At 46.0% G+C, this 13,573-nt stretch overlaps 1 protein-coding gene across 1 annotated transcript in view; it reads right to left on the bottom strand.

The window, feature by feature from the left end:
• Positions 1-13,573, bottom strand: part of NPR1 (natriuretic peptide receptor 1) — a 194,499-nt gene that overhangs the window by 180,589 nt on the left and 337 nt on the right. Inside the window, exon 2 of the mRNA XM_068106078.2 lies at positions 12,766-13,573. This exon is cut by the window's right edge and continues 118 nt beyond it. Within this exon, the coding sequence (XP_067962179.1) occupies positions 12,766-13,474 (709 nt within the window). The 5' untranslated portion in view covers positions 13,475-13,573. The remainder of the gene's footprint in view (positions 1-12,765) is intronic.

Below are 13,573 nucleotides of genomic sequence, written 5' to 3'. Positions count from 1 at the left end.
AAACCTTTTTTTTTAATGTGAAGGGATGTTTTTACTCCAAAAAGTATGTAAACAAGGTAAGGATGATGACAAGGAATGATCATGTGAAACCAATCCCGACATCTTTCTTTGAATAATGATTGTCCCCTTTGGACTGGTGCCTCACATGTTTCAAGTCTTGATGTCATGGAATCCAAGGCTGTCAAAATCATTGGAATCTCCCACAATGGAGCTCATTCTCTGGGCTTGTTGGTCCTGCATCACAGACAGGTTTGCAGCCTAGCTGTCTTCTATCACCTCCTCTCTGCTTTTGCACCATCTTCCCTTTATGTCCACCTCCTTCCTCCCCCCCCCCTCCCAACCCCCACCCTGCCTTCCCCTCCTCCCCCTGCCAAGGTTTCTTCAGGGTTCATGCATTCTGCCACTAACCTAATTCTGGTGAAACTCCCAAAATTCAGACTCAATGCTCACCTTCACTCATTTGTTCTTCTTTTCTTCTGTTTCTCGTGGCTTCAAGATGGCTGTTCACCTCTTCTTCAACTCATTTACCATCCTTACTCATGATATTTTCTGCACCATTAACCCATTCCCTTCCTTTCCAGGTCATTGTGTTTTATACCATCTCCCACCACCTATCTTTCCATTTATTTGTTCCATTGCTCTTTAATCCCTGTTTTTTCCTTCCTGTTCTTTCAGCTCCTCACTTGTACTTTAGCCGATATACAACTTGTGTATGTTCCTCCCGTCTCATCCCCGTCGTCTTATTCTCACCCATTCCTCCTCCAAGTGTTCCTCTGCTATGTAACTCTACCCTACCTCCCACAATGTTCTAACTCTTCCACGAGCCTCAAATTTGTATAAAAATAAGAATGAAATACTGTACTCAAAAGTGTCTATTTGGAGCAAATGAATGGGAACTGCCTTTAAGCATTGACCAACAACAACAACAACAACAACAACAACAACAACAACATGCGTTTTAAGCATTGATCGAGGTGTGAAAAGTCATCATATGGAACTTGGTGCAAAAATGTGATTATGGTTTCTTTTAAAATAAAAATTCTGTATTTCCGACATACAAAAGCAATTATGAGTCAAACTTGAATAGACGAGGACCTTTCTTCTCTCAAAATTTGGCAAAATTCCTTTCTCTCTAAAACAAAGGTGTTTTTCTCACGTTAATTTCTTTTCCACACCTATTAAACCATCCCCACCCTCCCAAAATTTTGCTTCTGTATCCATTTTGTCCACCCCTTGAGTTCTCTCCTACCCTTCATCGTTATCCGCATCCCTTGTTTGTCTGTCTCCATCTATTTCTGCCTCCGCCCTGCTGTTGGCATTTCCCCATTCTCCTGCTGTTCCTTTTGTTATGTTGTGTCTTGATTTGTTCTGTGTTCTAGCTCTTCCACAAACCTTGACTATGTACACAAAAAAATAAAAAATAAAAACAGGAATTTGCAAGTAAGAGGGTTGGAATATGTAAGGTCCATGGGGATAGATGAGACCATTGGTAGGGTTGGGGGATAAAACGAGAAAGTGGTGCACCACCGTCTTGAAGCCCTGGAGGGAGAAGTGGAATTGAACGGCTTCAGGAAGGAAGTTACGCAAACGAGGGGGAAAATATGGAGATGGGAAGTGGAGCATGGACTTTGTGCATTTAACCAGGAGTGGGTTACTGGAAGACCACGTTCATGGAGGTGCTGGGTAGGGTAGAAAAGCTGAGGGAACAGTCCAAGCTAAGCCAGAGAAGAGGAGGTAAAAAAACCAAAGACCAGCGACATGATTGTGATGAGAGACCTTGTGCTGCGGCTTCATCATGGTAAATGCTCACAAGGTTTTGCTTCTACTTCAAAAGTGTTGTATAATCATTTGATTACCTCCGCCACCAAATACATGCAAATATGCAAATATATATATATATGTATATCTCATGCCGACCTTACTCCGTACCTTTTAGAGCAACTGAAATAAATGATTAGTTTGACGTCCCCACGCGCTTCCTTTTTGATGGCCACCTCCTTGTTTTTGATAATTAACTATTTTCTTTCCAGATCTAAAAATTATATATATATATTTAGAACTGATTCATTCATCCCCACCCCACGCGCTTCCTTTTTGGAGGTCGCACGTTGGTGGGTTGCTTTTTCCTCTCCTTTATCAAGTTTACGAAAAATTGTGTTTTTTATTATCATTATTTTTGTCGTGGGAGGCTGGAACCCAGACCAATAATTATTTTGTGGTCCATGTTGGCCTATCACTCGTGCAAATAAAATTGATCTCATCTGTAAATACGCTTATTCAAGCAGCACCTCATCCGTAGACCCCTTTAGATCCTGATTTTTTTTTTATGCCGTGAACTAACATTGGTACATCACGGGTGATGAAGGTTGTGGTCAAGTTTCATCGAAATTGTTTGTGTAGTTTCAGAGAAGAAAGCAAATACCTATTTTGGGGGGGGGGGGGAGGGGTCAAACCTGGAAACACTTTGACCCCCTGTAGACCCGCTGAGACTCCAATTTTTTTCATGCTGTGAACAAACGAGTTGCAACATACCAAATATCATTTTAGCCAAGTTTTGTCACAATTTCATCATTCGTTTTGGAGAAGAAGTTGCAAGTGTTTACAGACTGATGGACGGACGACGCGCCATCACATAAGCTCCTCGGAACTACGTTCCAGGTGAGCGAAAAATGCTCTCCATTTTGTATGCGTCCGGAAGGCTGACAGAAAGTTTTTGAAGCCACGGTATGCTCGTACCATGCTCGACAGAACCCAAATACTGGTGGATATTTTCAACGATTTTAAAAATGGGGAGTTCGACAAGGTATCACCCATCGATGACAACTACCAGACAGCTCTGGTCAGTAGTGCAAGTCAGCATATGTCTAGTAACTGGTCAGTACGTATAAGCGCACAGTACAGCAGACAGTGCCACTGCTGCAGTAGATGTTGACGGATCAGGTATACATATGACCAACATCATTTTTAGCTCACCTGGGTTGCAACTCCACACCCCCAAACAATAGGTATTTGCTTTCTTCTCAGAAACTACACATTCAAACCCGATGAAACTTGACAACAGAGTTCTGTTCATCACCCATGATGCACCAACGTTTGTTCCCAGCATTAAAAAAAAATCGGGGTTTAAGGCGGTCTATGGGGGGGCGGGTGAGGAAGGGGGGGGCAGGTATTTGCTTTCTTCTCAGAAACTACGCACACAATTTAGATGAAACTTGACAACAACTTTCATCACCCGTGATGCACCAATGTTTGTTCACGGCATTAGAAAAATAGGGATCTAAGGGGATCTACAGGGGTTGCCCCCCAAAATAGGTATTTTTTTTGTTTGTTTGTTTAAAGTCTTAGGATTACGTTAGTACGATTCTACATGCTGCCCTCTCTTTTAGGAACCATTGAAATTGGTTTAAAATACCGTGATACTGTTTAAAATACCTTTAGTCGGTCGGTGTAGTATACTGTTTTATTCTACCAGGTGAGCGCCCAGGGGTATTGCCCCTACTTTTAACAGTATATGGGATGTGCTTGGTGGTGGAGTGCTCGTCTTTGGTCTGGTAGACTTCACCATGTGGCGGCCATCTTGGAAAAAATGTAGAAAATCTGGAAAATATCAAATAGTAAGGTGCCACCTCATTTTTTTTGAAAAGCACGGACGAGCAACTAGTAATTTGTTTTATGTGGCCTTATAAACACAGGTAAAAAAATTATTTTTAAAGGTAACAACTCTTGTTCTCCTTCTCCATCGACATCGCCAGCTATTTCAATTAGACTCATATTCCAGTACAGTATTGTCACCTCCGACTATATCAGTTACCTCCAATTTTAAAAAGTATAGAATTTCCACGATACCAAATGCTTTTGACTTGATCAGCAACTGAAATTCGTAGCTTATTGCGATGCGAGCTCGATTTTGCTGTCCGAAGGCACTCACTAGTCCTAGAAAGGCGTTTTTTTTCACCAGATTCAGTAGCACTGAACTGATAAATGGTCTTTCAAGCAATTCCAACAAGTGTGAGCATCTATTTCTTCTCTCCGAGATGATTGTGGTCCATGCACTTTTCTGATACTGACAATCTCAGGGTTAATTTTCTGAGCTTTTCTTTTTACTCATTTAAGTGCATGATAACTTATCGGCTTGAATGTGCCAGATCCCATCGGATATCAGAAGCAGGCCGAGTCAAGGCCCACCGAGTACTTGGATGGGAGACCTCAATTGGTGTTGTTGGCTGAGGGATGGCAAACCAGCTCAGTTCGAAGCATCGTCATATCTGAGCGCTCTGATCACAGATTAATTCTCCTGTGGAGATGAATTTCACTTAAAAACTAGCGTCCTGGTGTAGTGCAGGCCGGGTCCACTACATCAGTCAGTTTGCCTTCCATAAAACAAGCTGTCCTATAAGAATTTAGGGTATCGCTCAAAAAAGTAGGTCAATGTGTGTTGGTTCCCAGGCTTGAGTCCCTATCCAGAGATTAAACGTGGTACACAAGTTTATTATATAAAATGGATGCAGATATTAACTTTGACTAAGTTAATATAACAATGGGGTTAATACATTATAAGGCTACGAGGCTACGAGGGGCGTTCTAATTGCTCCATGAATTTATAGGTATTCATCTTAGTCCAAGACATGCCAAACATTTTGACATATTTTATTTAACATATTTTAAAATGACTAAGTATATACAAATAGCAATAAAAATCCTTACGAATTAGGTATGTGGTATGTACTTGTATACTGAAAAATAAAAAATATCTTGAATTTTCTTGGATTATATTGTGAGTATCTCATTTTGAGAAATTTTTGAAGGTCACTCGTAAGTAAACCAATCGATAAAGTTCATTGGGTGGGATGGACGCACATTCACGATGGGCCAAATGGCTTCTTATGTCCAGGTTTCCTTGTAAAAAAAATGTTTTGTTTTTAAACACAAAAATGAAAAATTCAACTTAGCATTCACGTCATGATATGACAAGAAAGAGCGATCCATCAGAGATTGCAGACCCTCATCAGGACTTGTTTTGTGTGATTTTCGTGTGGTGTTTATGCGCTGGTGTGTTATGTAATTAATAAGACATAATTAATACATTCCAATATGTAATTAGTACGTAGTTAATCAACGTACTCACATTACAATTGTACGTATTTAATAAATATACTTACTTGCAATAGTACGTAGTTAATAAATGTACTCACATTTCAAAAGTATCTAATTAATAGACGTACTCACAATTGCCTCCAAGTTGTCTAGCCTGGGTTTGAATCTCGGCCCAGCTATAAGCTGTGATCCTGGTGTTTCACATGTATGGTGAATCATCAATGTGTGTGCCGTCCCTCGGGTGGACGTTAAACTGGGCCTGTCGTCTGTCGGCATTAGTTGGTGGACATTAAAGATCCCACGGTGCCCTTCGTGAAGAGTAGGCGAGCTATTGCCGGCACCCTGGGCAAATTCCAAATCCCTCCCCGAACTACTGCTTGGAAGGCAATGGCAAACCACCTAGTATAATCCTTGCCAAGAAACTGCTTCGGCAGAATCGACACCTCCGTAAAGAGTACGCTACATCAACATCAGAATCAGGTTCGGTAGAGCGCATACCTCTGCCAGGCTGAACTGCTTACATCTTGTATCCCACTGATGATCCGGATCTGCATCCAGACCTGACCCGGAATCGAATTGGCTTGTCCTCGTCATCTAAAAAAACTCAACCACAAAGTTTTGTCATAAGTCGTCCACAATTTTTTGAAATATCATGCCATATGTCGTTTTTGTCCCCATCACTCAATGGTGAAGGATCACTTTATAAAATCTTTAAAAATTATAGTATCCAGATCCAGATCTGTATCTTCTCCAAACTCGAATCAGTTCGCCATTCTCACACACACAACCAGTCCGCCAAGTCTCGTCCGAATCCATCCATATATTTTTGAGCTATCCTGCTCACAGACACAGACAGACACAGACGGGGGTGAAAATTGAAAATATAACCTCTGTCCACCTTTGGTGGTGGAGGTAATAAAATGAACGCCATTTTAAATGATCAGGACTTTCAGTCAATTGACGGGAAAAGTAAGATCCGCAACCACATCTCCACCCAGCGTGGTTTACATTTCAAGAACGTGCAAGTGTTCAGCCGTAGATCACTCATGGTTGTATGAAGGAAAGACATGTGGCTTTCGACAGAAAATGACGACTTGAAAGAAAACCAGCATTTTTATTTTTTATGTATACAATATCGAGGCTCGTGTAAGAGCGAACATTGATCACAAAAAGACAAAATGACACATAAAACATAAAACAGATGATAAAGGGAGTGGGAGACAAGATGGAGAACAGGGACATCGGGAGATCTATGCGAGGGAGAGGGCTTGGGGGAGGAGGCATGGTAAGGGGGGGGGGGGGGGGGGGAGAGGTTAAAAAAAAAAACACATGGACACTGCCAGGACTTCCAGGAAAGAAGTCGGTATTTCAAAAAAGTAGATCGGGGGGGAATTAATGGGGGTAGAAAAGATCAAGGTTTTGGAAGGGGGAAGATAAGAGATGGTGGTGAACAGCTGTTTTAAAGACCTGGAGGGAGGAGTGGGATTGAAGAGAGTGAGGGAGTTTGTTCCAGAGGCGGGAAAAAAGAGGAATGAAAGAGTGAAGGTGAATAGAGAGTCTTGATTTTGGCAGTTTAACCATAAGAGGGTTGCAGGCAGATCTTGTGCGACCTGTAGGAATATTTGGGGGACAAAGTCCAGAGAGAGCTGAAGGAGCTAGGCCACAGAGGAGTCGGTAGAAGACAGAAAGACCACCAACCTGCCTGCGGTGAGTAAGTGAAAGGCCATCGGAGGTAGCTTCATCACGGGAGATTCCAATGATTCTGAATGCTTTGGTTTCAACAGCGTGAAGACGAGCTAGGTGTGAGGCAGGAGCACCAGCCCAGAGGGGGGAACAGTATTCTATTGAGCTGCGGATGAAAGCCTTGTATGTGGTGAGGAGCTCAGGTGTGCCAAGGAAGGACTTCGCACGACGGAGGATGCCCAGTCGGCGACTGGCTTTGGAGGCCAGATTTGAAATGTGGTTTTCCCAGGAAAGATCATGGCAGATAGTGAGACCCAAGAGATTGAGTGACAATACTTCTTGGAGAGAGAATTGTTGAGAAAGTAAATGGGAGGGTTTTCCAGTCGGTCTTTTCGGAGAGACATAGAAAGAGTGTGAGATTTGTCAGGATTGAAAGACATGTTCCACTTGTTTGACCAGTCTTGATATTGACCAGGTCTGCAGAAAGTGAGGAGGCTGCAGACTGCCGATCTGAGGGATGAGGAATGGAGCAGCAGAGAGTGGAGCAACAGCATCAACATCAGCATGACCCCTTTTTGGGCCCCAAAGTCTGGAATGATCATTAACAAGGAATAACTGGAGTGGAGTGGATGGCGCACCATCGCAAATCCCAACGCTTCCCACGTCAAGCAAAGTTGAAAGAAGGCAAAATGTTTCACCAGGAATGACCCAATATCAAATTTAGAGTTAAATAAGTTTTCTCCTGTTTTGACCCCAAGTTCCCACCCTATGGGGCATGAACCCGGGGTCAAATCAAAAAAATCGTTACATATTTCATGCGACCGCAACATTGATTATATACACAAAGTTTCATTAAGAATTGTTTAAAAATGTGACTGTAATTGCGTTTTTTTATATTTGACCTTTTGACCCCACCTTGGGGGCAGGGCTAAAATGATTGTTTTTTTTTTTGTTTGTTTTTTGTATACAAGATCGAGGCTCGTGAAAGAGCTAACATTAATCACGCAAAAAGTCAAACCGACACACAAAACACAAAAAACAAGGGGAGCGGCAGACAAGATGGGGAGAGAGGGGGAAGGACACAAACACAACATTTGAGAGCAGGGACATCGGGAGGACTTGGGGGGAGGTGGGAGAGGTATAAAACATATGAACACTGCAAGGACTCTGGCGTGAATTACCGGGGGTAGAAAAGATCAAGGTTTTGGATGGGGGAAGAGAAGAGATGGTGGTGAACAGCTGTTTTAAAGACCTGGAGGGAGGAGTGGGATTGAAGGGAGTGGGGGAGTTTGTTCCAGAGGCGGGAGAAAAGAGGAATGAAAGAGTGAAGGTGAGCAGAGAGCCTAGATTTTGGCAGTTTAACCATAAGAGGGTTGCAGGCAGATCTTGTGCGACCTGAACGAATATTAGGGGGACAGAGCACAGAGAGCTGGGGGAGCAAGGCCGGAGAGGAGTCGGTAGAAGACAGAAAGACCACCAACCTGCCTGCGGTGAGTGAGTGAAAGGCCCTCGGAGTTGATTTCATCGCAGGAGATTCCAATGATTCTGAAAGCTTTGGCCTCAACAGCGTGAAGCCGAGATAGGTGTGAGGCAGGAGCACCAGCCCAGAGGGGGGAACAGTATTCCATTGAGCTGCGGATGAAAGCCTTGTATGTGGTGAGGAGCTCAGGTGTGCCAAGGAAGGACTTCGCACGACAGAGGATGCCCAGTCGGCGAATGGCTTTGGAGGCCAGCTTGGAAATGTGGTTTTCCCAAGAAAGATCATGGCAGATAGTGAGACCCAAAAGCTTGAGCGACAGAACTTCTTGGAGAGGATTGTTGAGAAAGTAAATGGGAGGGTTTTCCAGTCGGTCCTTTCGGAGAGGCATTGTAAGAGTGTGAGAGTTGTCAGGATTGAAAGACATGTTCCACTTGTTTGACCAGTCTGTGATTTTGTCCAGGTCTACAGAGAGTGAGGAGGCTGCAGACTGCCGATCTGAGGGATGAGGAATGGAGCGGCAGATAGTGGAGTCATCAGAAAAGAGATAGTGAGGATTTTCCAGAGAGTCGGAGAGATCATTGATGAAGACCAGAAATAGCACAGGGCCCAGAACACTACCTTGGGGAACTCCAGCCACAACAGGAAGGGGAGATGAGAGAAATCCATTCAGGGCCACACGTTGCCTACGACCAGAGAGGAAGTCCGCAAGCCATGACTGGAGATTTCCATGAATGCCATAGGAGGAGAGTTTGGTGAGCAGAGCTGGGTGCCAGACCGTATCGAAGGCACGTGATTATGTCAAGTGAGACAGCTCTGATTTCCTGTTTGGCATTGAGGACCTCCATCCATTGTTGAGACAGCAGAAGCAACATGTCCAGAGTAGAATGACCTGGTCTGAATCCAAATTGATGATCAGAGATCAAGCCATTGGAGAAGAGGAAGGATTTGATATCCGAAGCAATGATGGATTCCATGACTTTGCTGATAATTGGAAGCAGGCTGATTGGTCTATAGTTGCAAGGATCTGTTTTTGCACCTTTTTTGTGTAAAGCGGGAATGTTTGCTGATTTCCAAGATTCTGGCAGATGACCTTGAGCAAAAGAGAGGGTGAAAAGAACAGAGAGAGGATGAGATAGAGCGGGAGAGCAGGATTTTAGGACCCGTGGGCTGATGCCATCTGGTCCAGTTGCAGAATCAGAGTCGAGGTTTGATAAAAAACTTCTCCACCTTGTCAGGAGAAAAGGACACAGAGTCCAGGAGCAGTTGGGTTCGACTGGGAAAGGTGGGAACAGAGAGAGATGGGTTTGGGAGACAAGATTTTGAGGCAAACACAGAGTTGAGGCATTCGGCTTTGTCACGTGCTATGTCAACTGTGTAGCCATTTGAGGTAAGGGAGGGGATGGAGGGGGAACAAACACCAGAAACGGATTTGACCAGATGCCACCAGGATTTGGAGGAAGGAGACAGGTTTGAGAGTGCATTCTTGAGTGTGTAGAGATAGTGCTTCCTGGCACTCCTGAGGGTAGACACACACTTGTTTCGAGCTTGGTGGAAGGAACTGAGATTGCCTTCAGTTGGATTTGCCTTCCAAGAGGCAAAGAGGCTCTTGCACATTTGTGCGAGAGGCTCTTGCACCTTCCAAGAGGCTCTTGCACCTTTGTGCGAGGTGGTGATCATGACTACCATGTTTGGTGAATTTCTGCCCAACAGTTTAGGAGGGGAAAGCGTGACGGACAGACAGACAGACAGACGGACGGCCAGAATCGATCGCAATATCCTCCCATTTTTATTTTTTTTCAAAAAGTGTCAGGATAACGAGGAAATTAGACTCAGGAGGAGGTCATTCGGCCCATCATGCCTGTGCCACACGAACACCGGATTAAATAAGTGCGTCAATCCGTCGAAATAAGTTAATTCAATTTGGAGAATGGAGGGAAGAGTAGGGATGGGAACAATGTGGCAAGCTCAGGGACATCAAAAGGGCAGGATCAGAATATCTTCAAAATAAAAATGGGGATTTTTTCAATTATTCCCACGTTCCTGTGGGAATGGCAGGCGGAAAGTTTGGCCGAAGTCTTTCACGAACCAGCTGGCCAGGCTTGACGTTCGGACAAGGTTCAGGCAGGGATTTATCATTTGTTCAAGGTGCCGGCGATAGCTCGCCTGCTGTCCATGAAGGACACCGTGGAATTTCCAACATCCACCAACTAATGGCGACAGAGGAGACGCCCAGTTTAACGTCCATCCGGGGGACGACACACACACATTGACGAATCGCCCTGCCTGGGATACACTGGGATGACAATTTATACCTGCGTCGGTATTCGAACCCAGGCTGGACAGATTAGGCCGGAGAGTCAGGTGTGCATACCTGTAGAACATCATGTCAGCCTATTTTTTGGGGTGGGTGAAGGACATACAACACCAAGCAATATATAACATAAACCACACACTATGCATGGGCGAGACTCTCTGACGTCACAAACAGCACAAATGTACACAATCACTCATCCATCGTCAAGCTACCTTCATCTACCTCCAATGCATCTCGGTACCTATCTAATTCCAAATTAAACCTATCTACCGTTGGTGCTAATACTACTTTTCCAGGGAGACCATTCCATGCATTAACTACTCTGAGTGAAAGACCCACGTTGTGGAACGTGATGTCATCATAATGTTGGTTTGATCCTTCCAGGGAGATCAATGTCCATCCCTCCTCAATCATCCCTCCCTCGATCGAACCACTGCGTCGTTTGGCGGATTGCATTGTCCAACGTCCAGGTAAAAATGAAAAGGCTCGGTCACCAATGACCCCAAACCGTGCAATTTTCGGTCAGGTGATGGATCAAGAGGTGCAGTGCAAAGGAATGGGGGGTAGGAGCGTCATCTCAGGTGTTACGATTCGGCGTGCGTACCTGCCGGCACATATACCTGAGACGTATGCCATCTCATTCAGAACGACCTTTCCACCATCAATCGGGGCATTTTCCTGTAGCGTTTCTGGACGTCAATGGAGAATTGCGTCATCACGGTGGCCAAAGAGAAGTAGTAATGACGTCACAAGTATATATATTTTTTTTTTTTTTTTTTTATTTTTTTTTTTTAATCAAAAGTTTGTCGGAATTTTAATACTATATATTTAGTCGCCCGTAGGGATTTATATATATTGTTAGTCCCCCCCGTATCTGCCATATTCGGGTAAGTTAACACAATTGAGTGAGGATAGAAGCAGAGAGTATAATGCGAGTTCAGAATAATTTGAGAAAACCAAGAAAACAGCGCATCGGGTGTGCGGACCATGGTCCAGGGTGGTCCATGTTCCAAGGTGGTCCATGGTCCCAAAGTGGTCCATGTTTCAAGATGGTCCATGGTCCAAGGTGGTCCATGGTCCAAGGTGGTCCATGTCACACGGTGGTCCATGATCCAAGGTGGTTCATGGTCCAAGGTGGTTCATGATCCAATGTGGTTCATGATCCAAGGTGGTTCATGATCCAAGGTGGTCCATGATCCAAGGTGGTCCATGTCCCAAGGTTAGAGTTAGGCAAGTTGCCTTAGGGTTAGGCATGGTCCAAGGTGGTCCATGTTCCAAGGTAGTCCATGTTCCAAGGTGGTCCATGTTCCAAGGTAGTGGTCCATGATCCAAGGTGGTCCATGATCCAAGGTGGTCCATGATCCAAAGTGGTCCATGGCCCAAGGTGGCCCATAGCACACGTTGGTCCATGTTCCAAGGTGGTCCATGTTCCAAGGTGGTGGTCCATGGTCCAAGGTGGTGGTCCATGGCACAATATGGTCCATGGCACAATGTGGTCCATGGCCCGAGGTGGTCCATGATCCAAGGTGGTCCATGATCCAAGGTGGTCCATGATCCAAGGTGGTCCATGTCCCACTGTGGTCCATGATCCAAGGTGGTCCATGTCCCAAGGTTAGGGTTAGGCAAGTTGCCTTAGGGTTAGGCATGGTCCAAGGTGGTCCATGTTCCAAGGTGGTCCATGTCCCACGGTGGTCCATGATCCAAGGTGGTTCATGATCCAAGCTGGTGCATGGTCCAAGGTGATCCATGGTCCAGGGTGGCCCATGGCACAAGTTGGTCCATGGCACAAGGTGGTCCATGGCACAAGGTGGTGGATGGTCCACGATGGTCCATGATCCACAGTGGTCCATGGTCCAAGGTGAAGAGAGGCGGAAAGGCAATCCCACAACGTCCCCCTCCCTCCCCCAACCACCCCACCTTCCATTCCATTCGCCTGCGTCACACCAACCATCTCAACATCCATAAACCGTGTGCTGAACAGACATTTGCGTCACAGAATGTTGGTCACACGTCATGAAGGCAATCAAGAGATTTGGTAAATTGTGACGAATGGTGGAGAAATCAAGAGCAGAAGAGATCGAATGGTTCATTTAACAACGCAGGTGTAGGGTGCAGTGCGTGTGACACTTAGAAAGGTAGAACAGGTATGATGGCAGGTAGACAGGTGCGAGGGGTCAGGCTGTCCCGGACTCACCGCGTCCCTTCTTGCGAATCTCGCGCAGAACGTCGGGAATATTGACCCCTTGTCTCTCATTGAAAGTCAAGTCGTCGATCCTCACGGTCTTGTTCAATAGGTTCGTATCTTGCAGCTTGATGTAGACTCCTTCGATGGCAAAGAAACAGTGCCGGTCGTCCATCTTGTCGTCATTGAAGATGAGCATGCCGTGCTGGAGCCAACCGAAGTGCTCGTGCAGACGCCGCACGAACGTGCCCAGCTTCCCGTGCGACGGACCCACGCGGGTCAACAGCGCGTACACCCCGGTCCGTTTGTCGTCGAAGCCGTAGGCCGGGGCTCCGGCCGTGAGGAGAGGGACCTTCCAGGGGGTCGTCAAACGGGCCACGGGCGCCGTGGTGTAGACGCAGCCCGGCCCGAAGAAGACCGCGGGGTCGTGCTCCTGTTTCAGGTTGACGACCGTGTGCGGCGCCACTGCCTCGGAGCACTTTCCGTGCGCGTCTTCGCTAGTGCCGTACTCGAGGCGCAAGCGCGTGCTCGAGCCGGGCCGCGCGTTCGCGCGTTCCACGGCCATCTGGATGGCGGCGCCGACCCTCGGCAGGGACCACGGGTAGCTGTTGTTAAACGGCAGCACGACCGCGACGGGCACGTCCAGCGGGCTTTGGGCGCTCAGAGTGGACGCGGAGACCACGAGAAAGGTCAAAGCGGCGGTGAGTGGACCCGCGGCCATCGCGGCTGAAAGCGACGAGGTCTTGTCCCCGGAGTGAGCAGAACCGGTCGTTGCGGTCCGAGGTTCCTCGAAGAGCAGGAGGAATTTGCACCCAAAAGT

The sequence above is a fragment of the Myxine glutinosa genome, chromosome 2, assembly GCF_964187855.1.
Source record: "Myxine glutinosa chromosome 2, kmMyxGlut1.1, whole genome shotgun sequence".
In the NCBI taxonomy this organism is placed as follows: Eukaryota; Metazoa; Chordata; class Myxini; order Myxiniformes; family Myxinidae; genus Myxine; species Myxine glutinosa.
The sequence above is the reverse complement of the archived record's forward strand: the minus strand, read 5'-3'. Positions and strand labels throughout refer to the sequence as shown.